This window comes from Fusarium proliferatum, assembly GCF_900067095.1.
Source record: "Fusarium proliferatum ET1 genome assembly, contig: FPRO_scaffold002, whole genome shotgun sequence".
NCBI classification, from domain to species: domain Eukaryota; kingdom Fungi; phylum Ascomycota; class Sordariomycetes; order Hypocreales; family Nectriaceae; genus Fusarium; species Fusarium proliferatum.
The window spans coordinates 2,389,209-2,414,858 of record NW_022194791.1 but is presented as its reverse complement, the minus strand read 5'-3'; the positions used below and the strand labels follow the sequence as shown (position 1 = coordinate 2,414,858).

General features: G+C 50.9%; 8 protein-coding genes across 8 annotated transcripts; 4 read left to right on the top strand and 4 right to left on the bottom strand.

Annotated features, from left to right (window-relative positions):
- Positions 1-1,126: 1,126 nt before the first annotated feature.
- On the top strand, positions 1,127-7,954 carry FPRO_02992 (putative URA2-multifunctional pyrimidine biosynthesis protein; the record flags this gene model as incomplete). Its single annotated transcript, XM_031226846.1, has 3 exons — positions 1,127-1,745; positions 1,799-7,842; positions 7,895-7,954. The coding sequence occupies 3 exons, from the start codon at positions 1,127-1,129 to the stop codon at positions 7,952-7,954; spliced, it is 6,723 nt and encodes a 2,240-aa protein (XP_031077341.1).
- A 717-nt stretch (positions 7,955-8,671) lies between these two features.
- Positions 8,672-9,495, top strand: FPRO_02993 (uncharacterized protein; the record flags this gene model as incomplete). The annotated part of the gene is made up of 2 exons (XM_031226845.1): positions 8,672-8,708; positions 8,801-9,495. The coding sequence occupies 2 exons, from the start codon at positions 8,672-8,674 to the stop codon at positions 9,493-9,495; spliced, it is 732 nt and encodes a 243-aa protein (XP_031077340.1).
- Positions 9,496-10,314: 819 nt separating this feature from the next.
- Positions 10,315-11,400, bottom strand: FPRO_02994 (uncharacterized protein; the record flags this gene model as incomplete). Its single annotated transcript, XM_031226844.1, has 2 exons — positions 10,315-11,078; positions 11,205-11,400. 2 exons carry the CDS (start codon positions 11,398-11,400, stop codon positions 10,315-10,317), a joined length of 960 nt encoding a protein of 319 aa, XP_031077339.1.
- A 4,104-nt stretch (positions 11,401-15,504) lies between these two features.
- Positions 15,505-15,831, bottom strand: FPRO_02995 (uncharacterized protein; the record flags this gene model as incomplete). Its single annotated transcript, XM_031226843.1, has 2 exons — positions 15,505-15,737; positions 15,789-15,831. The coding sequence occupies 2 exons, from the start codon at positions 15,829-15,831 to the stop codon at positions 15,505-15,507; spliced, it is 276 nt and encodes a 91-aa protein (XP_031077338.1).
- Positions 15,832-16,568: 737 nt separating this feature from the next.
- Positions 16,569-18,512, top strand: FPRO_02996 (uncharacterized protein; the record flags this gene model as incomplete). The annotated part of the gene is made up of 1 exon (XM_031226842.1): positions 16,569-18,512. One exon carries the CDS (start codon positions 16,569-16,571, stop codon positions 18,510-18,512), a length of 1,944 nt encoding a protein of 647 aa, XP_031077337.1.
- Positions 18,513-18,807: 295 nt separating this feature from the next.
- Positions 18,808-21,729, bottom strand: FPRO_02997 (putative multifunctional beta-oxidation protein; the record flags this gene model as incomplete). The annotated part of the gene is made up of 5 exons (XM_031226841.1): positions 18,808-19,099; positions 19,148-20,172; positions 20,220-21,016; positions 21,069-21,495; positions 21,571-21,729. 5 exons carry the CDS (start codon positions 21,727-21,729, stop codon positions 18,808-18,810), a joined length of 2,700 nt encoding a protein of 899 aa, XP_031077336.1.
- A 1,036-nt stretch (positions 21,730-22,765) lies between these two features.
- FPRO_02998 (uncharacterized protein) lies at positions 22,766-23,703 on the top strand (the record flags this gene model as incomplete). Its single annotated transcript, XM_031226839.1, has 2 exons — positions 22,766-23,057; positions 23,108-23,703. The coding sequence occupies 2 exons, from the start codon at positions 22,766-22,768 to the stop codon at positions 23,701-23,703; spliced, it is 888 nt and encodes a 295-aa protein (XP_031077335.1).
- Positions 23,704-24,077: 374 nt separating this feature from the next.
- On the bottom strand, positions 24,078-25,490 carry FPRO_02999 (uncharacterized protein; the record flags this gene model as incomplete). Its single annotated transcript, XM_031226838.1, has 1 exon — positions 24,078-25,490. One exon carries the CDS (start codon positions 25,488-25,490, stop codon positions 24,078-24,080), a length of 1,413 nt encoding a protein of 470 aa, XP_031077334.1.
- Between the last annotated feature and the right edge of the window lie 160 nt (positions 25,491-25,650).

Here is a 25,650-nt window from a genome sequence, read left to right as displayed (position 1 = left end):
TTGGCGGCTTGCATGAGGCTAACCGTGACTGAGGGTGGGCAATCACCATGAACTAATCCAATCATAGCAAGATCAGATGTGAGAAAAAAAAAAATCTTTTTCAAGCTGTGGAGGTGGATGCTGAGCGGAAAGTGGATGTTGTACGTTTTAGCCTGTGATGTAAAGCGCCTTTTTCTCACTGCCGCCCTGGGCTCGAGCTTTTTCGATCATGGATCTTGGGACGCTGAGTACCGGCTGAGAAAAGGTTGTCCTGCTGCACGCGTGGCTGACTGCAGCATTTTCTCACACTAAGCGTTATTATTATGCTTACGGACTGAAAGCTTACAAGCATTCTGCAGCTTCCAGAGCGGTTGCCTACGCATTTAGCAATGCATTGGTTTCCACGTTCAAGACTTTGTCATGACAACTCCAAGCCGCTTATGTCGTAGATATTTCTTCCGTTACCGGAGTCTTTCACAAGTCTCCCCGCCACCTGCCATGGCACTCGGGCAGGGAATTTTCCAATGCCTTGACCCGTATCGACAGTGCGGCTAAACCCTGACCGCTGATCCAAAAAACCCACTCTCGAGGCTCAAGTCCAACCATTTCTGGTGAGCGATCGGTCATGATGAAAGGTTGTTGCGCAGCTTGTGGAGAGGCTTGAGAAGTTTGGCCAAGGCATGGCGGGGCATTTTAGTGTCCCTGCAGATTTTAATGAAATGCTGCGATTGGCCGCGTCGAGGGAACTATCCCTCAATTGGCCAATTAGAGCTTATAGCAATACACAGCGGGGAGCACCCTGTACTGCAGCCCCGGCGATAAAAAAAAGTTTCGAGGGCCGCTTTCATCAAAAGCCTTCCTTCTCTTTTTTCTCCTCCTCCCAAACCCTCGCTCTTCTCCAACATCCTCTTCATCTCTAACTACAGTTGAGGCTGATGATTGCGAGGTAGCTTCTGACCTTACCAGGGTAGCTCTGAAAACGAGTTAACTTGCCGGCCCGTCGCTCGCAATCTCCCTGTCCTCCCGCGACGACCCCTCCACGTCGTTGCCCCGCGCTTCTTTGGGTATTTTGTTGATACAGCCCAGCGCCGGAGCTTTTTTGTTTCTTTCTTTGCTTCACCTCTAAACCAATACCGTAACCACTACAATGGCTTTGGTTTCTCAGCCTCCCGCCTCTGCGCGTCAGATTGGCGCCGAGGATGATGGCCTCGTTTGCCTCGAGCTTGAAGATGGCTCCTCCTTCCAGGGCTACAGCTTTGGTGCTCAGAAGAGCATTGCTGGAGAGCTGGTCTTCCAAACGGGTATGGTTGGCTATCCTGAGTCCGTAACGGATCCTTCATACCGCGGCCAGATTCTCGTCATCACTTTCCCTCTTGTCGGAAACTATGGTGTTCCTTCGCGCGAGGCCATGGATGAGCTCCTCGGCGATCTGCCAGCTCACTTCGAGTCTAGCGAAATCCACATTGCTGGCCTAGTCACAGCTTCTTATGCTGGCGAAGACTTCTCCCACTTCTTGGCCAAATCCTCTCTCGGCACATGGCTCAAGGAGCAGGGCGTTCCCGCCATGTACGGCGTTGACACTCGCTCTTTGACCAAGAGAATCCGTGAGAAGGGTAGCATGTTGGGTAAGATGCGCCTCGAGACCCGTGGCCTGACCAATGGCTCTGCCAACGGCCAGGCTGACGATGTCTTGGCTGCTTTGCCTACCGACAACTTTGAGCAGGTCGAATGGGTCAACCCAAACACCAAGAACTTGGTGGCCGAAGGTGAGTTTCCTAGCGTTTTCAAACTCGAAGACGCATGCTCATTATCTATGTAGTTTCCATTAAGGCTCCCAAGCTCTACAAGCCTCCGACCTCGGTCGCCCGTAAGCACCCTTCTGGGCGTACTATCCGTGTTTTGTGCCTCGATGTCGGTATGAAGTTTAACCAGCTGAGGTGCTTCCTCAAGCGTGGTGTTGAGGTCCTTGTCTGTCCTTGGGACTACGATATCGCCAGCGCCATTGACGAGTTCGACGGTCTCTTCCTTTCCAATGGTCCCGGTGACCCCGCTATGCTCGACAACGTCGTTAAGAACATCGCTGCCGTCCTCGAGAAGAACGAAATCCCCGTTTTTGGTATCTGCTTGGGACATCAGCTCCTCGCCCGTGCTGCTGGTGCCACCACCAAGAAGATGAAGTTCGGTAACCGTGGTCACAACATTCCTTGTACCAGCATGGTTACTGGGAAATGCCACATCACTTCTCAGAACCACGGTTTCGCTGTCGACACTGACAGCCTGACCAATGGCTGGAAAGAGCTCTTTGTCAACGCCAATGATGGCAGTAACGAGGGTATCTTCCATACTGAGAAGCCCTACTTCAGTGTGCAGTTTCACCCCGAGAGCACCCCTGGTCCTCGCGACACCGAGTTCCTCTTTGATGTGTTCATTAACACCATGGCCAACTGCGCCGAGAAGCCCGAGCTCCTCAAGGCTCCTGTCAGCTTCCCTGGCGGCACCATCGAGGAGAATGAGCGTCTTCACCCCCGCGTCTCCGTTCGCAAGGTCCTCGTTCTTGGCAGTGGTGGTCTCAGCATTGGTCAGGCTGGTGAGTTTGATTACTCTGGTAGTCAAGCTATCAAGGCTTTGAAGGAAGAGGGTATCTACACTGTTCTCATCAACCCCAACATTGCCACTATCCAGACCTCAAAGGGCTTGGCTGACAAGGTTTACTTCCTCCCTGTCAACGCCGACTTCGTTCGAAAGGTCATCCAGTATGAGCGACCTGATGCTATCTATGTGACCTTCGGTGGCCAGACCGCCCTTCAAGTCGGTATCCAGCTCAAGGATGAGTTCGAGTCTCTCGGTGTCAAGGTCCTTGGTACTCCGATCGACACCATCATCACCACTGAGGATCGTGAGCTCTTTGCCCGAAGCATGGACTCTATTGGCGAGAAGTGTGCAAAGTCCGCCTCAGCCAACAACATCGATGAGGCTATGCACGTCGTAAAGGACATTGGCTTCCCCGTTATTGTGCGTGCTGCCTATGCCCTTGGTGGTCTCGGCAGTGGCTTCGCAAACAATGAGGAGGAACTGATGGAACTCTGCAACAAAGCTTTCGCCGCCAGTCCCCAAGTTCTGATTGAACGTAGTATGAAGGGCTGGAAGGAGATCGAGTACGAGGTTGTCCGTGATGCTCAAGACAACTGCATTACAGTCTGTAACATGGAGAACTTCGACCCTCTTGGTATCCACACTGGTGACTCTATTGTTGTCGCTCCCTCGCAGACCTTGTCTGATGAAGACTACAATATGCTGCGAACAACAGCTGTTAATGTTATTCGCCATCTTGGCGTTGTCGGAGAATGTAACATTCAGTATGCCCTGAACCCCTTTTCCCGCGAGTACTGCATTATCGAGGTCAACGCTCGTCTGTCTCGATCTTCTGCTCTCGCCTCCAAGGCTACAGGTTACCCTCTGGCCTTTATCGCTGCTAAGCTTGGTCTTGGTATTCCTCTCAAGGAGATTAAAAACTCAGTCACCAAGTCCACCTGTGCTTGCTTCGAGCCCTCGCTCGATTACGTCGTGGTCAAGATGCCTCGATGGGATCTCAAGAAGTTTACCCGCGTGTCCACTCAGCTTGGTTCCTCCATGAAGAGTGTGGGTGAAGTCATGAGTATTGGTCGATCTTTCGAGGAGGCCATCCAGAAGGCCATCCGAGCCATTGATTTCCACAACCTCGGCTTCAATGAGACGGAGGCCCTTATGAGCATCGAGGATGAGCTCCAGACCCCCTCTGACCAGCGTCTATTTGCCATCGCCAACGCCATGCACGAGGGATACACTGTCGACAAGATTTGGGAGTTGACCAAGATCGACAAGTGGTTCCTCCGCAAGCTTAAGGGCTTGAGCGACTTCGCCAAGAGAATGACTTGCTACAGCACAACCGACATCATCACCAGCCCCTCCATCCTTCTCCAAGCCAAGCGTCTGGGTTTCAGTGATCGTCAGCTCGCCAAATTCTGGAGCTCCAATGAGATTGCTGTCCGTCGCCTGCGACTTGAGGCTGGTATCCAGCCCTTCGTCAAGCAGATTGATACCGTCGCTGCTGAATTCCCTGCCTTTACAAACTACCTCTACATGACCTACAATGCCTCTGATCACGATGTCAACTTCGACGATCACGGTGTTATGGTCCTCGGCTCTGGTGTTTACCGTATTGGTTCATCCGTCGAGTTCGATTGGTGCTCAGTCCGAGCTATTCGAACCCTTCGCGCTACCGGTTTCAAGACAATCATGGTCAACTATAACCCGGAGACGGTTAGTACAGATTACGACGAAGCTGATAAGCTTTACTTCGAGAACATCAACCTCGAAACAGTCCTGGATATTTACCAGCTCGAGAACTCAAGCGGTGTTTTGGGTGCTATGGGTGGCCAAACCCCCAACAACATTGCACTCCCGCTACACCGTGCTGGTGTTAAGGTTCTGGGCACTTCTCCCGAGATGATTGACAATGCCGAGAACCGATACAAGTTCTCTCGTATGCTGGACCGCATTGAGGTCGATCAACCTACCTGGAAGGAGCTTACTAGCTTTGCTGAAGCTCAGGAGTTCTGTAACGCTGTTTCTTATCCCGTACTGGTTCGACCCTCGTACGTCCTCTCGGGTGCTGCCATGAACACAGTTTACTCCGAGAAGGATCTCAAGAACTATCTAGACCAGGCTGCTGAAGTTTCTCGGGAGCACCCTGTCGTTATTACCAAGTACATTGAGAATGCCAAGGAGATTGAGATGGACGCCGTTGCCAAGGACGGTAAGGTCATTGGACACTTTATCTCCGAGCACGTCGAGAACGCTGGTGTTCACTCTGGTGATGCTACCCTTATCTTGCCTCCTCAAGATTTGGAAGCCACTACCATTGAGCGTATTGAGGAGGCTACTCGCAAGATTGGCCAGGCCCTCAACGTCACTGGCCCTTTCAACATTCAGTTCATTGCCAAGGACAACGACATCAAGGTCATCGAGTGTAACGTTCGTGCCTCACGTTCGTTCCCCTTCGTGTCCAAGGTCATGGGTGTTGACTTGATCGAGATGGCCACCAAGGCCATTATGGGCCAGCCTTTCCAGGCTTATCCTCCCACCGATCTTGCCCCCAACTGCGTCGGTGTCAAGGTTCCTCAGTTCAGTTTCTCTCGTCTTTCCGGTGCCGATCCCGTACTGGGTGTCGAGATGGCCTCTACAGGCGAGGTTGCTTGCTTCGGTGTTGACAAGAATGAGGCCTATCTGAAGGCCTTGATGTCTACTGGTTTCAAGATCCCCAAGAAGAACATCCTCCTGTCCATTGGATCCTACAAGGACAAGCGTGAGATGCTTCCTTCTGTTCAGAAGCTTGAGAAGCTCGGCTACAAGCTGTTCGCCACTTCCGGTACCGCCGATTTCCTCCAGGAGCACGGCGTTCAGTGTCAATACCTTGAGGTTCTCGGTAAGGAGGAGGATCGCAGCTCTGAGTTCTCTCTCACCCAGCATCTGGCCAAGAACACCATTGATCTGTATATCAACTTGCCTTCCAACAACAAGTACCGTCGTCCTGCCAACTACATGAGCAAGGGTTACCAGACTCGACGTATGGCTGTTGATTACCAGATCCCTCTCGTTACCAACGTCAAGAACGCCAAGATCCTCGTTGAGGCCATTGCCCGTCACTTCGAGCTTGAAGTCTCCAAGCGCGATTACCAGACCAGCCACCGAACTATCGTGCTGCCTGGCCTAATCAACATCGCTGCTTTTGTTCCAGGCATCGCTAACGCCAGTAATGATGACCTTCAAACAGTCACCAAGGCCTCTATTTCTGCTGGTTTCAGTATGATCCGGGTTATGCCTCTGGGTGTTGATGGCGCCATCACTGATGCCCTCACTTTGAAGACCGCTCAGCAGAACAGCAGACGGGGTGGTTACTGTGACTATAACTTTTCTGTGGCCGCTACCTCAGACAATGCTGATCAGATCAGCCATGTCACCGGCGAGGTTGGCTCTCTCTTCATCCCCTTTAACCACCTCTCTGGCAACATTAGCAAGGTTGCGGCTGTCACTGCTCACTTTGATTCTTGGCCTACGCACAAGCCTATCGTCACCGATGCTAAGCTGACTGATTTGGCCTCTATTCTTCTCCTTGCCAGCCTCCACAACCGTCGCATCCACGTTACTTCGGTCACCAACAAGGACGATATCAAGCTTATCGCCCTTAGCAAGGCCAAGGGACTCCAAGTCACCTGCGACGTCTCGATCTACTCTCTATACCTCAGCCGTGACGAGTACCCTGAGTGTGAGCGTCTGCCCACTGTAGCTGATCAGAAGGCACTCTGGCAGCATATGTCAACCATTGATGTGTTCTCCATTGGTAGTCTGCCTTACCGCCTGGCTACTTCGCTTGGCCATAAGGGCGATCCTCATATGGGCATCTCTGATGCTCTCCCTCTGTTGCTCACTTCAGTTGCTGAGGGTCGTTTGACTGTTGACGACATCAAGGACCGCCTTTACACCAACCCTATGGAGATCTTCGAGCTCCACGATCAGTCTGGTACCACCATTGAGGCTGAGATTGACCGTCCCTACACCGTGGCTCCCGGTACCTTCTGGTCTCCCTTCGTGGGCCGCACTATGCGTGGATCTGTTCAGCGAGTCACTTTCCAGAACACCACTGTCTGCCTTGATGGTGAAGTCCTGCCTGTCTCGCCTCAGGGTAAGGACATGTCTTCGCATATTGCTCCTCCCATGTCGCCTCCAGTCAAGCCCACCACCTCAATCGCCCAAGCCACCGACTCTCCCCAAGCCCGCCGCATGTCCATGCTGGGTGGCTTCCAGCCTCTGAACCGTCTCCGTGGTGTCGATACTGGTGCTGTTGGCGCTACTCTACCTTCGCCTGCTCGTGGTGCTGCTCCTTTTGAGGAGCTCGCCCCTGGCCTCCAACTCCAACCTTTGGTCAGCTCTTCTCTGCAGCAGCTCCTGGCTCAACCTTCGTCGTTCAAGAACACACACGTCCTGTCCGTCAAGTCTTACAGCCGAGCTGATCTCCACCTGCTCTTCACCGTTGCTCAGGAGATGCGTCTTGGTGTCCAACGCGAGGGTGTCTTGAACATCCTTCGAGGCCGCGTTTTGACTACTCTCTTCTACGAGCCCTCTACTCGTACGTCGGCTTCGTTCGATGCTGCTATGCAGCGTCTTGGTGGACGCACCATCGCCATCTCTACCTCTCACTCTTCTGTCCAAAAGGGTGAGACTCTCCAGGATACCCTCCGTACTCTGGCCTGCTATGGTGATGCTGTTGTTCTCCGTCACCCTGAGGAGACCAGCGTTCATGTTGCTGAGAAATACAGCCCTGTCCCTGTTATCAACGGTGGCAACGGCAGCAAGGAGCATCCCACGCAGGCTTTCCTTGATCTCTTCACTATCCGTGAGGAGCTGGGTACCGTACAGGGCTTGACCATCACCTTCCTGGGTGATCTCCTCTATGGCCGACCTGTGCACTCCCTTGTGTACCTACTGCGACACTACCACGTCCAGGTCCAGCTGGTCGCCCCCAAGGCTCTGGCTTTGCCACCTAAGGTCCGAGAGCAGCTCGTTGCTTCCGGCCAACTTCTCTGCGAGTCTGAGACTCTCACACCTGAGATCCTGGCTCGCAGTGACGTCCTGTACTGCACACGTGTGCAGCGGGAGCGCTTCCCTACTGAGGAGGAGTACCAGCGCGTTAAGAACTCTTACCGAGTGGACAACGCTTCGCTCAAGCATGCCAAGAGCTCTTCAATTGTTATGCACCCTCTCCCCCGCAACGAGGAGGTTGCCGAGGAGGTCGACTTCGACCAGCGGGCTGCATACTTCCGACAGGTAAGCATTGATTCCTACGACATGTTGATCACATTGCTAACATGATGTTTAGATGCGCTATGGCCTCTACTGCCGCATGGCTCTGTTGGCGTTGGTTATGGCTGATTCGTAAACTTGTACATGAGTCGGAAAGGATTTGAAAAGTTTCATGACATGACTGGATTTTTGTAATTTTTGCTTTTTTTCAAAGCCGGATAGAAATTGGCGTGCGTTAGCAAGCATTCCAGGATGATGCCCGTGAACGACATTTGATGTTATAGAATGTGTAAATGAGACGCGACTCACGTCGTCGGCGTACGGTTTTATGTATGTTATGTATCATGTATATATACGTATCGTCGTATACGTTTATTTAATTTAATACTTATTTATTATTTCACCCGTGCGTTCCGTTTGTTTCGTGTGCGTGCCTGTTTTGTCTGCTTTTCGTGGCGTGAATATCATGAGACGAGTAGTGCAGGTACTCATAAGCACCTTGGCGAAGTCCTTAATATTATAACTCTCGGGTATTGATATTGCTGTGTTTATTCATCTACAGTCCGTGTTGTGCTATGAATGACAGTCCATTTCCTGAAATCTCAACTGTTTGTCCCTGGAATAAAGGTAGCAAATAGAAACTTCCTTCACTTCGAAGATGTCATGACTCCACCACCCGCCGATAGCGCAGTACGTACCTTTTTCCCTCTTGAACATCCCATTCCATCGTATGCCTCAAAGTTCATCCAGTGAGTCAAATCGCATGATTTCCCACAGTAGATTCACATGTATATATATTTCAATGCGTCTTCTAATACCTAACTTCAGTTCTAGATTGTTCTCTACTGCAAAAATGGCTCTTCATTCAGCAGATACTTCGAAACTCATCTGTATGTTCAACATTACCCCGCCAATCTTGCCATCATGACTCTTCTCTTTGCAACACTATTTGTTCATGGGACAGTTTGCTAAGGACTCATAGTCGCTCCCGCGGGGCATCAGGCAACAGGGCAGGCCGAGCAGTTTACCAAAGGAACTCTTGTCCGCTCACAGCTCAACCCAACATCACCTATCCCTCAATTCCACGCATGGTTCTCCCGTGCCCAGAAGAATGATTCTGGCGTAGATCATCCTGAATCATGCACTCTCTCAACAGCATCCCTCCCCTCAGGTCGTATCTCCTCTCGTACTGTATATCTAAAGGAGCTCGACAACCGCGGCTTTGTCATCTACACCAACCTGGGCACGTCTCGCAAGGCAGCTGATATAGCGACTAACCCCCGTGCTGCAATGTTGTTCTTCTGGGAATCCCTACAGCGTCAAGTCCATGTGGAAGGACGGGTGGAGAAGATCTCCCGTGAAGAAAGCCAGACATACTACGACACACGAGCTCGGGGAAGCAGAATCGGTGCATGGGCTAGTCGACAGAGTCAAGTACTTGAGCCTCAAGGTGACGATGACGATGGTCGCAAGCAGCTGGAAGGTTGGGTTAAAGAGGTTGAGAAGCGGTTTGAGGGGCAGGAGAAAATCCCTGTTCCTGAGTTTTGGGGTGGGCTGAGGATTATCCCAGATAGGATCGAGTTCTGGCAAGGAAGGGAGAGTAGACTTCACGACAGGTTCGTCTATGAACGGGAGGGTGAGGAAGAGGAGTGGACATTGAAGAGGCTGAGTCCTTAAGGAGATGTATTAGTGTCCTACAGATGTTCAATTATTCTGAACTTGTAGCCAAATATAGAAGCGAAATGATGAATGAGCTCCTCGTTAAGATAATAGTCCATAGACGAGGGAGGGGTGGGTGATTGAGTAGCTTACGGCCAATTCCAATAGTTATAATTCTATAACTGCAACTCTCGTTCGATACAGTAACTAACAGCACACATATTCAACATACAATAAAAACAGCAAGCCGGCATCAATTGCCGTATCCAAGCATAGTATACTGACTTACAAAAACTACATCACGAGCTTTTTCATGCGGTGAACCCGGGATAAGACATCAACGTCAACAGTGTGGATCCCCCCCTGAGAGATGCTGGCATGATATCGCCTGATTTGTTATGCCAAGGGCCGGAGGTATGTATGGGACCGGGAGCCATTTATAGAACATTAAAAGTACGTAGTTATTGACTAGAATATACGGAAAGGGGTATGTGTAATCCTAGCTTCAGATCAGATGCCATATCCATGCTTCAACCTGTGATGCCATGTAGAAAGCCAGCCAAATCAATCCCAATAAACTTGTTCCTGAATTATAGGAACTCAATGTTCACCCTGAATGCCTCCGTATATAGAACAATGCTATTTCCCGCTCCGTCGTCCAATCAGGAGCGTTATGAAAGGGGTCTGATTCCCAAAACAACACATAACAAGATGCCTATCACGCCGGATCGAGTCGAGTCGCTGTCAAAACAATCCATAAAACGTCGCTAAATGTGTTGGTATCCACGGTAACGCCTCGCAATGCCCAAAGTGAAGAAAGAACGCCGTTTATCCTTTTTAATCCTCTCGTGCCTGGAAATGGTTGAAGTAGTCATCGCAGAGCCTTGACGGTTGAGGGGTAGTTGAGTGGCAGGCCTCGGCAGTAGGGGTATCGACAGGTGTTAGAGAAAGGCCTAGCCCCAATACAGCCGATCCTGTGCCGAGTGTCTTCGATCTGGAGTGGCTAGGCACATAGTTATTGTGGTTGTTGCTGTCGTCGCTCTCGTCATCACTATCCGCGGGCATATGCTCGTTGATGTCCCATTGGGGCTGCTGTGCAGCATATTGCATATCCACCATAGCATCCGTCAGACAGTCTTCGTCGCACAGGGGCATGATGCGGTAGTTGAGGTTCTCCATGATGCATCGCTCGGTGGTGTTGAGCTGCTCGGTTGACCACATGCCCCGGCCCCAGGCTTTGCAATAGTACTGGGAAGCCTCCTGAGGATCTTCCATGAACTTGACCGCAATGACAAGAGCTGCCAGAATGATGAGCTCGGGGTTGACTGAGTCGATGTGTAACTGCTGTCGTTGAGGCATGATGGGCGTCGGTGGGAGAGTGTGTCGCTTAGAGGTGGAGGAGAAGTAGCCGGAAAGCAGGGGGCACGAGAGGCGCCATCGTCGGGCGAAGCGGGAGTCGAGGCTATCGAGAATGCATACTGCGAGAGCAACGGTCTCGATCGAGAGATTGGCGCGGCTCAGGATGGCCTGAACAAGAGGGACAGAGGCCGTGGCCAGAGAGGCAGATGACGGGATGAGGTTGACAAGGTGGATTGCAGGGCCTATACGGATAGCGTGTTAGTAAAACAAGCTTTGTACGCTGGGTGACATGACAGGAGATCAACAACGTGATGTTACACATCAACAGTGCTTGATCCTCTGCCAGCCGTGCTAGTGCTACCACTTACCTCGAAATCGAGGCATCAATGGCTCTCCGTCGTCAAGTGTAGTTCGTGGTGATTGAGCCGCGGATGAGTTGCGCGAGCTTGGGGGCGGTGTAGGTAGGTTGGATAGTGGTCGATAGGCGAAGTAGCCCTCATAGCGGCCGTTCTTGTCTTGGTCGGTCATGATGGACTCAACATCCAGCTTCATATCTCGGTTCATCGTTTCGTTTATGGGCAGCAAGATGCAATGTTTGGTCGTCCAATCCTCAGTTCTAAGCTGTTCCAAAGGCCTCCTCTCATGATTTGGCGTGTCCGTGTATAGGTACGTAGGTGTTAATGCGAGCGTGGGAAGGCGAACCAACAAGTCCGCCTGTCTACGAAATACTCTTAAATATATAAGAGGGTGGTAATCACGCGAGCACGCACACGAACAGCCACGTCTGCAGACAAAGTTCAAGATGCACCAGTAGAGAATGCAGGCAGGAAGAGAACAATCGATGGGAGGGGGGAGGACCAAAGTTATATATCCCAAGCTGAGCCAAATACATACAGTACCTACGGAGTACGGATACCTCCAGTAAATATTGACCAAGGCCCAAGGACCCATTCACCGCGACTAAGTAAGGCTGAGCAGTCTGCTAAACCAGGATCCCGCCCAAAGCCAGTGCATTCACTCTCCAGTTGTAGCGGTGGAGGAGGCGGCTGGTTAGGTGTGGTGGATGTCCAGCGCCAGCGCCAGGACAGGGGGGCCCAGGGGGGAACCTAGGCACCTGAGCTAAGCTTGGCTTAGTTACTGCACGGCTTTATTCTTGCAGACAAGCACCGGACCCTGTCCTGGTGCTGCTGCTGCTGCTGGTGCTGCTGCTTTGTCCCTGGCAGTGACTGAGACAAGAAATCAAGGCCTTACTTTGCTCCCATTGCTCTGAGCTTGAGCTTGGGCTTCGCCGTGAAGCGGCTGAAAAGATACGGGCTGTGGCGCTTTTCTGGGTAACTCCAGAATCAGGCACCGTGTGATAGACTGTAACTGATGTCCGTAGATCCCTCGTTTTCTGTGATTTGATGTCCAGTGTTTTTTCTTGGCTTGGTTCATCTTTTTCGGGGCCGGCCGTATCTGTTGTACATCGTATTGGCGTATATTTTTGGGACATGAAAGTTTCTTTGACAGAGGGTGCCAAAATAAATCAACTGAGTAGCTCCCTGATTTGACGGGTGATCTACCTGAGTCCTTTTTGTCACTGAAGATCGCAGTCCTACGAAATGTGCAGGGCCGGGGTGACGGAAAGTGGAGCAATGGAAATAGTGGCGGCGACGAGAACGATGCAACAGCAGCAGAAATGGACATGGATGCGGCTGCAACACCTACTAGCCCAGGTAAACAACATTTGCCCAAGTTGAATAATACTGGTAATACTCAAATGGCGGATCTAGACCTCGAAATGATCAATGTCCCAAAAGCTTATGGTGAGAAATCATACTCAGCCAAGGCGTTTCCGTCGTCACAGCCCCCCCTGAATAGAACTTTGGCTGCTTATGAAATGCAAGATAATCCACCTCAGCTGAAAGCCACAGCAAAACTGTCACAGATGACGGATCGTTGGTCCAGCCTGACTGCCGTGGATGCTGTGCTCCGTCCAAGATGAGGTGGCTGACCACGGCTGACTTGGGCAACTTCTGATGACGCCCAGCGGCACTTGATAGTCAGTCGGTAAGAATACTGTAATGCTCAGCAAGCAGACAGAGCTAGAGAGAGTCCTTGTCGCGTGGCTAACAACCAGATCAGGGAAATGGTGCAATACGGACGGGATCTACAGTAAATCGACCGCACAGGCGATTATCTGGAGCAATAAGGTGGTCAACCCTTAATAAAACGCACAACTGCGGCGCTATAGGCATCGATGCTCGGGTTTCGGTGCCTGACTAGGTAGGAAGAGAAATACTTCATACGTCAACAGTGCGTATCGTCCTTGATCGATCTCCCCGTCGAATATAATGAATGACGAAACCACGTTCTGACCCTAGAGAGATGAGGATTGCTGCCAAGTGCTTCATCAAGGAATCAGACCCCGTCATGAGGAAAATAAAGACCGTTGCAGCAACAAAGATCGTCGAGACAATCACACCCTCTAGTTAAAGTCGTATATACATAGTGCCTCGGAATTGAGGTCTCATGAGCACCTCCGGATGCACATGCAAGCGCCCAACCGTGAGGCACTGTGTGATATGAAACACAAGCCAAAAGGCTGGGCCTTCATCTTGGGTACAGTACGTATCCTCACGGGGGCCGTTCTCATGCCGGCTCTTGAGCCTCTCTAGTGGTTCTGTTGAACGGCACGGTACTTGCAAGCCAAAACTTTTCAGCTCCAGCTGCAGTATTCGTAATATCATCAACATGCGGCAGTGCCCCATAGTAGATCTGGGAGCCAAAAATACACCCTCGGTATATTGTCGCTTCAGCAACATCATTCGTCCGAGACAGACGCCACGAGCGAACGGTTTTTCCTTTTTGTCTTCTCGGATCAGTGATCATCAGTCGATTTGGCTTTGTCCGCAAGGTATTCAATGTAACATCAAACATCCCATGTATGCACTTACATACAAGCATCAAAGCACTTCATTTCATAGCACATGCCAACTTTTTGGAGCCAATGCAAAGCTCACATCATCATATCATGGGGAATTTGCTTTTTCCTCCGCAGCAGTTTATGCACGACGGGCTTTATCCTGCACAAAGTCGCGTGCTTCCCAAGTTTCCCCCCTCCCAGGGAGTGGAGCTGGCCGACTGTTGGCTCTTGTGCCGAGCCCATCGCCGAGAGACCCCTTTTTCTCACTCACTTCGCTTGTTTGAGCATAGCCAACAATGACGGGACAAGATCGTCGTCATCCCTGAAAACCCATGTCAGGGCTCGGACTTGGCGCTGCCGTTAGGACTCCGTGTACATATGTACATACGTAGTCGTAGTCTCGCACAATCTCAACGATGACTATTTCGGGTGCAAGCTTTGATGTCCAAGAGGCTTGAGTCCTTGACAAGTGGTCTAGCGGGCTTGATGTAGGTAATGCAGAACTAGCGGCTGACAAGGAGCGAGATCCTCAGCGAGAAATGGGCCTGCAATGCCTGCATTTGCAAGGAACGACTGGCTGCGGATCTGACAAAGATCTATAGCCTTGTCGTCAGTTCAGTCTCATCTAGAGATATTGCAACATGTTGTGTCGCTCCCTAGACTTCTCCAAAGTTAGTTGCCATTACTTTCAGCATGTGATTGATTAATGATATCAAAACACAAGGCTTCACGTCAGCCAAGCTATCAAAATCAACGGACTTGTTCTAAACTCATTGCTAGACTCATCCAACCTTCTAAGCGCGAAATGATCGATCATTAGCCGCACAAGGTCTAAAACCCTGGCGGCGCGCTAACCTTTGATGCTGTCAACTTCATCTCACCGCTTGCGAAGCCTCGGGCCGGTCATTGACTTCATGATGGGACTTTGGTCACAAACCCCCGTGCCTGCATCAAGCATGTCGAATGGTGCATGCTGAAGATTGAAGAGGAGGGGTTGGAAGTGCTGCATCGCTGCAGATGTGATGGATGACTTTGACTGCGCAGATGAACGGTGCTTATTGTGCAGCAGAGTGACGTGAAACAGGCATTCTGCAATCTTAATTTTGAGTCGGCGGTTTCGAGATGATGATGATGGCCGCCCACGCTGCCACCTTTATATTACTCAGTGATACTATGACAGTTTCTTCCCGTACGCAGCAAGTATCCTGATTTGACGAGTCAGTTTCTGGGCTTGACATACGAGCTGCCTTGTCTGACCGCCCATTGTCGTGGTATTCTCGTGTGAGCTCCTTCTGACTCCAAGAATGGAGGTGAGCGAGGAACAATCAAGGTCCCTGATTCTGTCGTCTGAATAGTTAGATAGTTTCGAGATGGGTTAACATTGCGGGGTTGTCGATCTGGTGTGGTGATCATCTCCGTCAATGTTACCAACCAAACCGTGGGGTGCAGCAACGGCGGATCACTTGGACGGTTTGCGTACATAGGTACATAGCATATCCTTTATTTCTCCTGCCTTTTTGAGTCGTCAAGGTAAGCTTCTAGGCTCCTGTTCAACCAACACAAGAGATCGGGGTTTGGCTGGTCTGTCTACCAACGTTAGCATATACCAATCACAATCCTGTCAAACACGAAAAAGTCCTCAAGTATTTGGGTTTAATGTACTGGTACGTATCAATTCCAAGGTGTGAAGCCAAGGTATCGGTATATGCTTTTAAGTCGACATAGTAGGACTGCAACTACCAGCTTCGTTCCTTTGATGGAGCTCAAGTCATTCCAGTCCCTCTAAACAGGCCAAAGCCACTATAAGGAGGCGCCCACTTGCTGAGGTCAATATCGGCGTGTATGATATCTTGGAAACCTCTTTTCCTGTAGAAATCGTGAGCTGCTGGCTCAGAGCAGAGATATAGTACCACGCCTTCCGCTTCTGCCCTTGAGAAAGCTTTCCGTATTAACAGTGCGCCAATGCCTTGTTTGCGATGCGAAGGCTCTCTGGCATCTACCAGTTAGCTACCTTACCTACCTCAGGTAGTTGAGATAAGTTACTTACCGAGGTGATCAAGCTTGTCTATCTCCTGGTTGATATTGTTCATTGCTTGTGAGACAGCATCTGACGTTAATGAGAAGCAGTTCTAAGGTATAAAGATATGTTTTAGGGAAAGCTTTCTAGTCAAGGTATAGTCAGTGATAAGCAATTAGGCTATCAACTATCTACTTTTAATATAACTTCATCAGTAAGTCACTTTTAATTTTTCCATATCCCTGTGCAGAGTACGGTGCTAACTGTCAAGTGCATCTGATATAGGGCATATAAACAATCCTGCATGCTTTACACTTTCAGGATCCGTAACAAGTCAAGGCACAACACTCTGGTTCCTATTAAGCAAAGTAAAATATTCACATATAATAAAGTTCAAGTCTCTGAAACCTGGAATAACCTCGCAGTCAAGTAGGTCGATGAATGGCAGTTACCTATTCGAGCCTGTGCTGTTTCAGCAATCGTATTACAAGCTTTATTACAACTTGCCGCCTCTAACTTAGCATGACACTTAACCAGCTGTCTCTAGACAGTCACGATATGTAACAGCTGAATGAATAGCATGATGCATTTTAATAGCTCCAACTATTCCCATTAATTTTTTTTCCTTTTCTTGATTAAAAATACTCAGCTCTGCACCCCAACCAACTGCCGCAAGCCTCATTCCTCAGCTCAACGCCTCAAAACACCTTACCTAATCCTCCGTCAACCACTACCATTACCATCACCACCGCCATTTACCACTTCCATCAGCAAACCTCACGCGAACACGCACCAGAATGAGCAGTCACGATGGTTTTCCCCGGGCTGCTCACCTCCACCTCCACCTCCACCGATAGAACCAGAACACCCTCTGTCCGGTCCAAGTCGAGCGACTCCAACCTTGTTCAGCCCGAGTACATCTACGACGAAGCCCAACTACCATGCCTGCCACCCGAGAGACCTGACCTACGCGAACTCAACAACAGCCTCGAGGCTCTGGCCGCTGTGTTTCCCGATATCCAGATCGAGGTGTTTCGCGAGCTGTTGTCGAATTTCGACGGCGAGTCGAGGCTCGCTCTTGTGGCTGATGCACTGCTCAAGAATAGAGTGACGTGGGTCAAGGGTCGCTGGAGAGTTCCGGACAAAGAGACCGCTCAACCGGAGGCGATACCCAAAGCAGAGGTCTTCAAGAGCAAGGAGTACAAGAGAGCCGTACAAAATCTGGCATGGCATGAATTCAAGGGCCTGTCGCGGTCTACCATAAACGCCGTCCTTGCCGAGTCCAACTATTCCTACCTCGAGGCCCGCCAGACCCTCGTTACTCTATCCTCCAAGTCATGGCGTTTCACAATATCATCGTTGTTTTTCAGAAGGAAGCCTATCGCTACGGGCGAGGCAGAGAATCACCCACTGGTATCGTGGCGCTCAACCGGCCAGGGCTCCATTACTCCCACCATTCGAGCCACAGGCAGCGCAGAACTGGACCGCGAACTGTATGATACCTTGGTGGCGCCGTTGAAAGAGAAGGACAGAAGGGACAGAGAGGATAGAGACAGGGGACTTGCAGTCATCCTCAACAACGAGGAGGCCGAAAGGGCAGATGCAACGCACGAGTGTGTCTGCTGCTTCATATCAGCAGCCTTTGAGGAGTTTACGCACTGCAACCGTGAGGGCCATCTCGTCTGCTACCGATGTGTACAGCACTCCATTAAAGAAGCAGTCTTTGGACAAGGCTGGCAAAGCAGCATCAACCCTGAAACGGGAACGCTCAAGTGCCTCTCTTCAGACGGTGATGGATGTCCTGGACATATCCCGCCAGATCATATCCGTCGTGCCATGGAGGAAGAAAAGATGGGACCAGAAATTCTGCACAGGCTTGACTGCCGACTAGCAGAGCACAGCCTTCTGGCATCCAACCTCCCTCTAGTCCGGTGTCCCTTCTGTGACTATGCCGAGATAGATGACATATACACGCCAGCGCACGAATCTGCTCTTCGCATCAAGTCGGATAGCATCTACAACCTCTTTTTCCTCGTTCTCTGTATCGGCACCCTCCCGTTTGTCTTCCCGTTCGTCCTCGTATCCTCATTCATTTGCCTCCTTCTCAGCACACAGCAGTCCTTTGGCGACTACATATCAGTGGAGTGGTCCAAAGCCCTCAACCGTCACCGTCGTCGTCGTCGCGGTACCAAATTCATCTGCCAAAGTCCCAGCTGCGGCCGTATGTCGTGCCTCTCATGCCACAAATCGTGGAAGGATATCCACGTATGCAACGAATCCTCGCTCGTCGCCCTACGCACACAGGTCGAGCAGGCCATGAGCATGGCTATAAAGCGTGTCTGTCCCCGCTGCAACACATCTTTCGTCAAGAATGCAGGTTGCAATAAACTCACGTGTCCCTGCGGCTACAAGATGTGCTATATCTGTCGCGCCGACCTCACTGATGAAGGATATCGACACTTTTGTGATCATTTTCGCCCAGAAGGTGATGCCACACCCTGCAAGGAGTGTGACCGGTGCAATCTCTGGGAATCTGAGGATACAGAACAGGTTTTGCAAGCCGCGCGCGAAGAGGCTGAGCGCAAGTGGAAAGACATGGAGAACCGAGAATTATCAGGTACTGAGCGGGTGTTCCTTGAAACAGGCGTTGCGGCGAATAGGATGAACGTAAGTGTTGAGCTTGTTCTCTTCAGCGGCCGGATTCCCGCTCTTTCGGAAGTGTTGGATCTGGTCGTAGAAACGCTTTTTGTTTAGGGTTAGGGTCTTTGTTCTCTTTTTTCTTTTCGAGTAACGGCGTACAGCAAGATGGTTCAATGAAGCCTTATTGTGACTTCAGGCGCAGGCTTAACGACTTTCACAAACATAAACATCAGGATGGGCACAGGGCGTCTTGTGGCTTACAAATTTAAGAAATTGGTATTGAATTTGGCATATAAGATTGGGCAAAACAGGACATGATAAAAATCACATCACTCAACTACAATACAAACTTTATGATAGTACATGCATATCCCATTGCAGAAACTCCGTTGGTCGTGCTGAATTTTGTTTAGAGCTTGCTCTTGCCGTCGGTCCTGAGCTCAGCAGCCGCTCCGGCGATGGCAGGCTTGCCAGTTTCCTTAACCTTGGTCTGGAAGATGATCTTGTTGCCTTCTCGCCACATCTCTGTGATAAGGGTCTGACCAGGAATCACAACACCAGCAAAGCGGACCTTGATGTTCTTGAAGGCACCAAAGCGCTCGTAGACGGCCTTTCCAGCGATGCCGAAGGAGCAGAGACCGTGTAGAATAGGGGCCTTGAAGCCACCGACCTTGGCAAAGGCAGGGTCGATGTGGAGAGGGCTACACAGGTTAGTTATGATTCAAATTGTGGATGGTAGTAAAACTCACTTGTAATCACCGCTCAATCGGTAGATGGCAGCCTGGTCATCATGGGTAGGTGACTCAACGACAACATCAGGGGCACGAGCAGGGGGCTTGTTGGCAGCAGTGGAAGCACCACGGTCAGCACCGCGCTTGGGACCGCCGAAACCACCGGCGCCACGGAGGAAGACGTTGGCTTCATTGTAGAAGACGTCCTCGCCAGTGTTGGCGTCGACGGTAGTGGTGGATGTTCGAGCGATAGAGGCATTACCCTTGTCGATGACCTCAAGGAGACGACCTCGGGTAACAAGGCGAGCATTGGTGGGGATGGGGAACTTGCGGATCTCAAGATATTGCTCACCGTGAAGAAGCATCATAGGAGAGAAGTTGGGCACAATGTTGTCAAACTCGAATGGCATCTCCGCGTTGAAAGGAGGGATGACACCAAAGGTGGGAATGACCTGGAAGTCATCCGAGCCCTCGAAGACGTACTTGAGATCAGTGCGCTTGGCACCAACACCGAGGTTGTAGAGGATGACATCGCGCTCCTCGTACTTGTACTCAGTAGGCTTGCCCTCCTTCTTGAGAGTTTCCTCGATGACCTTAAGGTAGTTGGTCTCGCCAGATGACTCCTTAGGCTTAGAGCGGTTCTCCAAGTTGGCCATGATCTTACCGATCGAGTCCTGGGACTTGGAGGGGTGGTCGGCACGGCCGTCAAAGGTGACGATGTCCTTCCAGTTCTTGAGGACCTCCTCGGGGGTGAGGGTGACATCAACGGGGAAGCCATGTCCACCGGTTCGTTGCCATCGAGTCTGACCGCACCAGCCGCTGCCAACCTCGTACAAACCACCAGTAGGGTTGGGGCACTTGTCGCTGCAGAGAGCGAGGACAAGGGGCGCAATGTAGTCAGGCTTGAAAGCCTGAACCATCTCCTCGGGCATGATGGTGGCAGTCATAGCAGTGCCGGCATTGGGGGCGATAGTGTTAACATAGATGCCGTACTTCTGACCCTCAAGAGCAAGAGCTCGAGAGAAACCAAGGATACCACATTTCTATGACCGTTAGCAATTATCATAATGAGCAGATATTGAGAACTTACAGCAGCAGCGTAGTTGGCCTGGCCAAAGTTGCCGTAGATACCACTGGTTGAAGTAGTGTTCAGGACACGTCCGTACTTCTGCTTGAGGAAGTAAGGCCAAGCAGCCTTGGTGACCTTATAGGTACCACGGAGATGCACATTCAGGACGGGGTCCCAGAGCTCGTCGTTCATGTTGGAGAAAGCCTTGTCGCGGAGGATGCCGGCATTGTTGATGACGATATCAACACGGCCAAATGCGTCAATAGCAGCCTTGACAACCTTCTCACCATCCTCAGCTGAGGCCTTGACACCAACGGCCTTGCCACCGAGCTTCTTGATCTCAGCAACCACAGGCTCGGGATCAGCAAGATCGTTGACCACAACTGAAGCACCGTGCTTGGCAAAGGCCAGAGCGTAGACACGGCCGATACCAGCACCACCGCCAGTGACGAGAGCGACACGGCCAGTGAAGTCGAGCTTCTCGCCCTGCTCTGAAGGTCCCATCTTCATAGACTCCTCAAGCAATGTGAGGAAATCGTTGGGCCCCGTAGGGTACTGAGGGTTGGAGTAGTCGACAACCTTGTTCCAGTTCTTAATAATGGCACCAGGGGTATATGACTCGTCGGCCTTGAGGAGGAGACCGCTAGATCGCTCCCATCGGAGCTTGGCCACGTGGCCACCGCCAACCTCAAAGATACCACCAGTCTCCTGTGTGTTGTTCTTGTGGACCAAAACGGCAACGAGAGGCACAACCCATTCGGGCTTGAGGTTGGCGAGCACATCAGGAGGCATGATGGTCTCGGTCATTCGGCTAGCAGCTATTTTGGATTAGTGTATGAAGCTCATGAGGCGTGCTTGATTGTAACATACCAACAGGGGCAATGACATTGGCGAGAATGCCATACTTGATACCCTCCTTAGCGAGAGTCTCTGTGAAACCGACCATGGCGAGCTTAGCTGCGGAATAGTTGGTCTGGCCGAAGTTGCCGAACAGGCCAGCAGCCGAGGCGGTGTTGATAACACGGCCGTATTTTTGCTTGCGGAAATGGGGCCAAGCAGCGCGGGCGCACTTGTATGAGCCCTTGATGTGTACCTTGTAGATCAGATCCCAATCCTCATCCTTCATGTTCTTGAAGCTGATATCGCGTAGGATACCGGCGTTGTTGATGAGGATATCGATTCGGCCGAAGGCGCTGATGGCGGTCTCGATGATGCGCTCGCCGTTCTCTACTGAATCGTAGTTGGCAACAGCCTTGCCGCCAGCGGCCTTGATCTCGTTGACGACAACATCGGCGGCCTGTCGCGATCGGGGTTAGCTCTATGCGCTTTGCGCCTGGGGAAGCTGTTTGCTCTTGCTGGCTGGTCTACGAACCTTTGATGAGTTGCCCTCGCCCTTGGAAGTAACACCGAGATCGTTCACGACGACGCTGGCACCACGGGAGCCAAAGAAAGTAGCATATGCCTTTCCGAGGCCACCGCCAGCGCCGGTGACGACAACAACTTGGCCGTCATATCTCAACTGGTCCGCCATTGTGTGTAAGTGTGTGTGGTGTGTTATTCGAATATGTAAGGGGGTATAATATGACACGCTCAAGATGATGGGAGAAAGACAGAGGGTGAAAGTGAGACGGTGAGGATGAGGGTGAGAGTGAGGATGAAGAATCGCAAAACGAATTAATCGGGGAGCGCAACGAGCAGCTCTTAACAAGCTTGGGCCGGCCTGCAACTCAAACCGTGTCGGGGATACCAAGGAACCTTGTGAAGGGGAAGCCTCGGCTTCTATGGGGTACCGAGGGGACTGGTTGCGGGGAATACGCTAGGCCGAGTTTGGCAAGGGACTGGCTTCACATGTAAAGCTGAGGAACGGCAGATGAGGTCATGCGGAGGAAATACCCTATAGCAGCCAATGTCACATGTCTTTTTACTGATGAATCAGTGTCAGAGAATAGTATATTAATACATCTGGGATAGTACCTAACGTCTTGCCATATTTCATTGTCTAGTGACGTTTCGAGTCTTACATGTGGATTACCACTGAGTAGCTGGGCATGGAATGGCAGTTTCTTCACTAAGAACGGCACGCAGTGTCTGATTTCCCTTCTTCTTCATTATACATAATAGGACGCTCACGAGTATTATCCAAATCTGAACTTAATCACTTTTTGTCGTTAATTATCTTGTTGCGCTTTCCCTTCAATCGCATCCTCTTACATAGTGTAACGCTGTTGCCGACCTCCAATCCCGGGTCCGGCTACGGACTTATCCCCACAAATTCCCTCTACTCCCTCCCCGCAAAATCAACCAAGCCCAGACCGGGCCACAAGCCTGATGCTGATTTGATCAAACCGAAAAGGTCAGTCATTGTGCGAGTGTCTGTGTGTGTGCCTCTAGTGTCTCGTGTCTCCTCGGGCTTGAATTGCCCGACGAAAAAAGAAAGCAATTGACTGACAGTGACAACCCGACACTCAATCATCCTATGGCTGCGCTATCAATACCCATACCGTGCTATCGTTCTCACTCCCATGCCCTGTACATGCGCAGTAGCTTATTCATATCTTGATTAAATCATGGCTCCCCACTTCATCGACGACAAAACTGAGATTTGCCTCCCCTTCATTGTCTCTCAGCTCAAACTCCACCGCGAAGAGTCTCCCGACCGCCCCTTTGTCATCGGCCTCAACGGTATCCAGGGCGCCGGCAAGTCGACCCTTGTCAAGGCATTGAGCAAGGCTCTCGAGAGCCAGCATGTGCCCACCCTTGTCTGTAGCATAGATGAGTTCTATCTCACTCGCCAGGATCAGGTTGCCCTCGCTGAAGCTCACCCTGACAATGCCCTTGTTCAGCATCGTGGGGAGCCTGGTAAGTCGAACCACACTATTTGATGATCAGGCGGGTTCTAATATGCACAGGAACTCACGACTTGCCTCTCCTCAAAGCCTTCTTTGAGGCATTACTAAGAGGAGAGCCCACAAAGCTGCCAAAATACGACAAAGCCATCAAAGGCGGTAAAGGTGACCGCCTTCCAGAGTCTGAATGGCTTCCTGTGAATCAGCCGGGCCAGGACAAGATCCAGGCTATCATTTTGGAGGGATGGTGTGTAGGCTTCCGTCCTCTGACCCGTGAGGATGTTGAGGCGAGACTTAACATGCCCAACCGAACTCTCAAACAAAATAAACTTGAGGACCTTCTATTCGTAAATGAGAAGCTCGCCGAGTATGACTCCGTCACAGATTCCTTCGATGCATTCATTCAAATCGATGCAGAAGATCTTGGCTACGTCTATGGTTGGCGATTGGAGCAAGAAGACCACTTGCGTGAGGAAAGGGGTGACCCGGAAGCCGGGATGACATCTGTGGAGGTGGTCAAATTCGTTGACGGCTACTATCCTGCTTATGAGCTCTATACTGATAGGATGAGAAAAGGAGTTCTCGCCAACCGACCGGGTCGTCAATTGAGGATGGTAGTAGGCCGCGACAGAAAAGTAAAACATGTCCGACGAGTATAAAAAGGGGGCACACAACCACTCATCTCACGACTCACACCCGAACAAACCAAACACAACAAACCTTTACGACAGACTAATGAACCATTCACGGCCCTGAACCGTTTTCAGCGAAATTATATATTATTTCATCAAAGATGTGACCATCGTAGCGAATATTTAAAAAAATAAAATCAATTCCCTTGTAAGTGAGCTTGTTTCTGCTCTAGGGTGCCTCGCGAACCTCACAGGTATCTCACGCTCTGATATCGAGTAAATCAGACTCAACTCCGGCACAATGCATTCATATCGGTCGTAAACTCATTTCCCGAAAAACGAAAAAAAAAAAAAAAAAAAAAAAAAACGAAACCGGACTCTGTCCATACGCCACGCATAATCTATGCAGTTTTATCCTCCACCACTCGCTGGCCATCCTGCTTCATCTTAGAGAGCTTTCGGTCAATGGCCTGTGTCTCGAGACGGACAGCTTCTTCACGATCGGCTGCTTCTTGTTCGAACTCCTGAATGATTTTGCGCTTCTGTCTTCTCGAATCCAGCAATCTTTGCATAAGTGCGCTGAACTCATGGGCAAACCATTCTCCTGAGGTTTCCCAATTTTCCATCGACATGTTGGAAAACAAGTCATGCTGTTCCTTTTCACCTAGATGACGAAAATGCTCAAGTTTGTCTTCCAAATTGTCAGCATTGACTCCAGTACCCTTTTGCCCGTCCTTGGAAGGGTCAAAGTCGAAAGGCTGTTGCCGAAGGGAGGCAAATGTCATAGAGTTAAGAGCCACATCGTCATACTCAGGACTTGGACGACGTCGCTTTCTGTCGAGGCGACTAGTGTCTGATATGAAATTTGTCGTAGTTGGCATCGAGCTCTCCAGGAGAGCTCTTTGAACCACCGGCTTGGCATGCTTGGGCCTGGGCGTTGTATGCTCTTCCTCCTGAGATGCAGACTCGGCATCTTCATCATCCAAACGGTGGACAGTCGGCTGCCGGGAGCTCTCGTTTCTGTAGCGCGTTTGCCATTGCGTTTCAGGGCGCCTGGGTGATATATTCCTTGCTTGGTTCGTGTCGTAGGCCTCTGATCGGCCGGAATGTGACTTTCGAATCCTCACTTCACGCATGGGGATTTTGGAGTCCTGTCGTGCCGGGGAGTCTGGTCGAACTCCGCCACGTCCGTGATGGCCATTGAGTTTTCCATGCCTCACATTTACATCATCCTGGAAACCATCGCCCATATGATCAACATTGTGTTGTTGTGACCTACTGACCACGTTCATACGAAGATCATCACCAACAGTGAACAAGTCACTTGTCGGCGGAGGTCGATGAAATCGATTGCGGTCAAGGAGGCGGTGTGATGGAATGGTCTTCTTAAGATCGCGAGTCAACTCCGGCCCAAGCTTAACGGGATCGGATGGCTCATTGTGCGGAGTTGTGAGACCAGACTCCATGAAATTTTCGTCAAGTTGCGAACCGGAGAAGATGTCGACCCGGCGATCACTCGAGTCTGCTTTAATCCGGCCATTTGGGGAAGATATTACCGAGCGCACTGGTGAATGATGCGGTGGTGGCTGGCTGAAAGGATAGTCCTGTCTTGGAGGCGCGGTGTTCCTACCACCGAGCCCCGTGATCTCCCGAGGATAGCTAGTAGGACGAGGTATAGGAGCTGTGGGAACGGTATGTGGTGGTTCTGACTTCGTGGGCTTGATATCCACCCCAGATTGAGCTTCGTTCGTTCGCTGGCCACCATTGGCGAAAGCCAGAAGCCGACCGCTTTTGTCCTTCAGACTGGGGGGCATCGTCGCGTTGGTTCGCTCGAATAGAAGATATACCGAGAGGCCTGGAGCGTTTTCGATGCGCGCCGGCAACTGAAAGCCTTGAAGGGTTCGTTTGATTATGTACGTCGAATTTATCCCTGGCGATGGATTATGCCCTTTGATTAAAACAAGTGAATTGAAT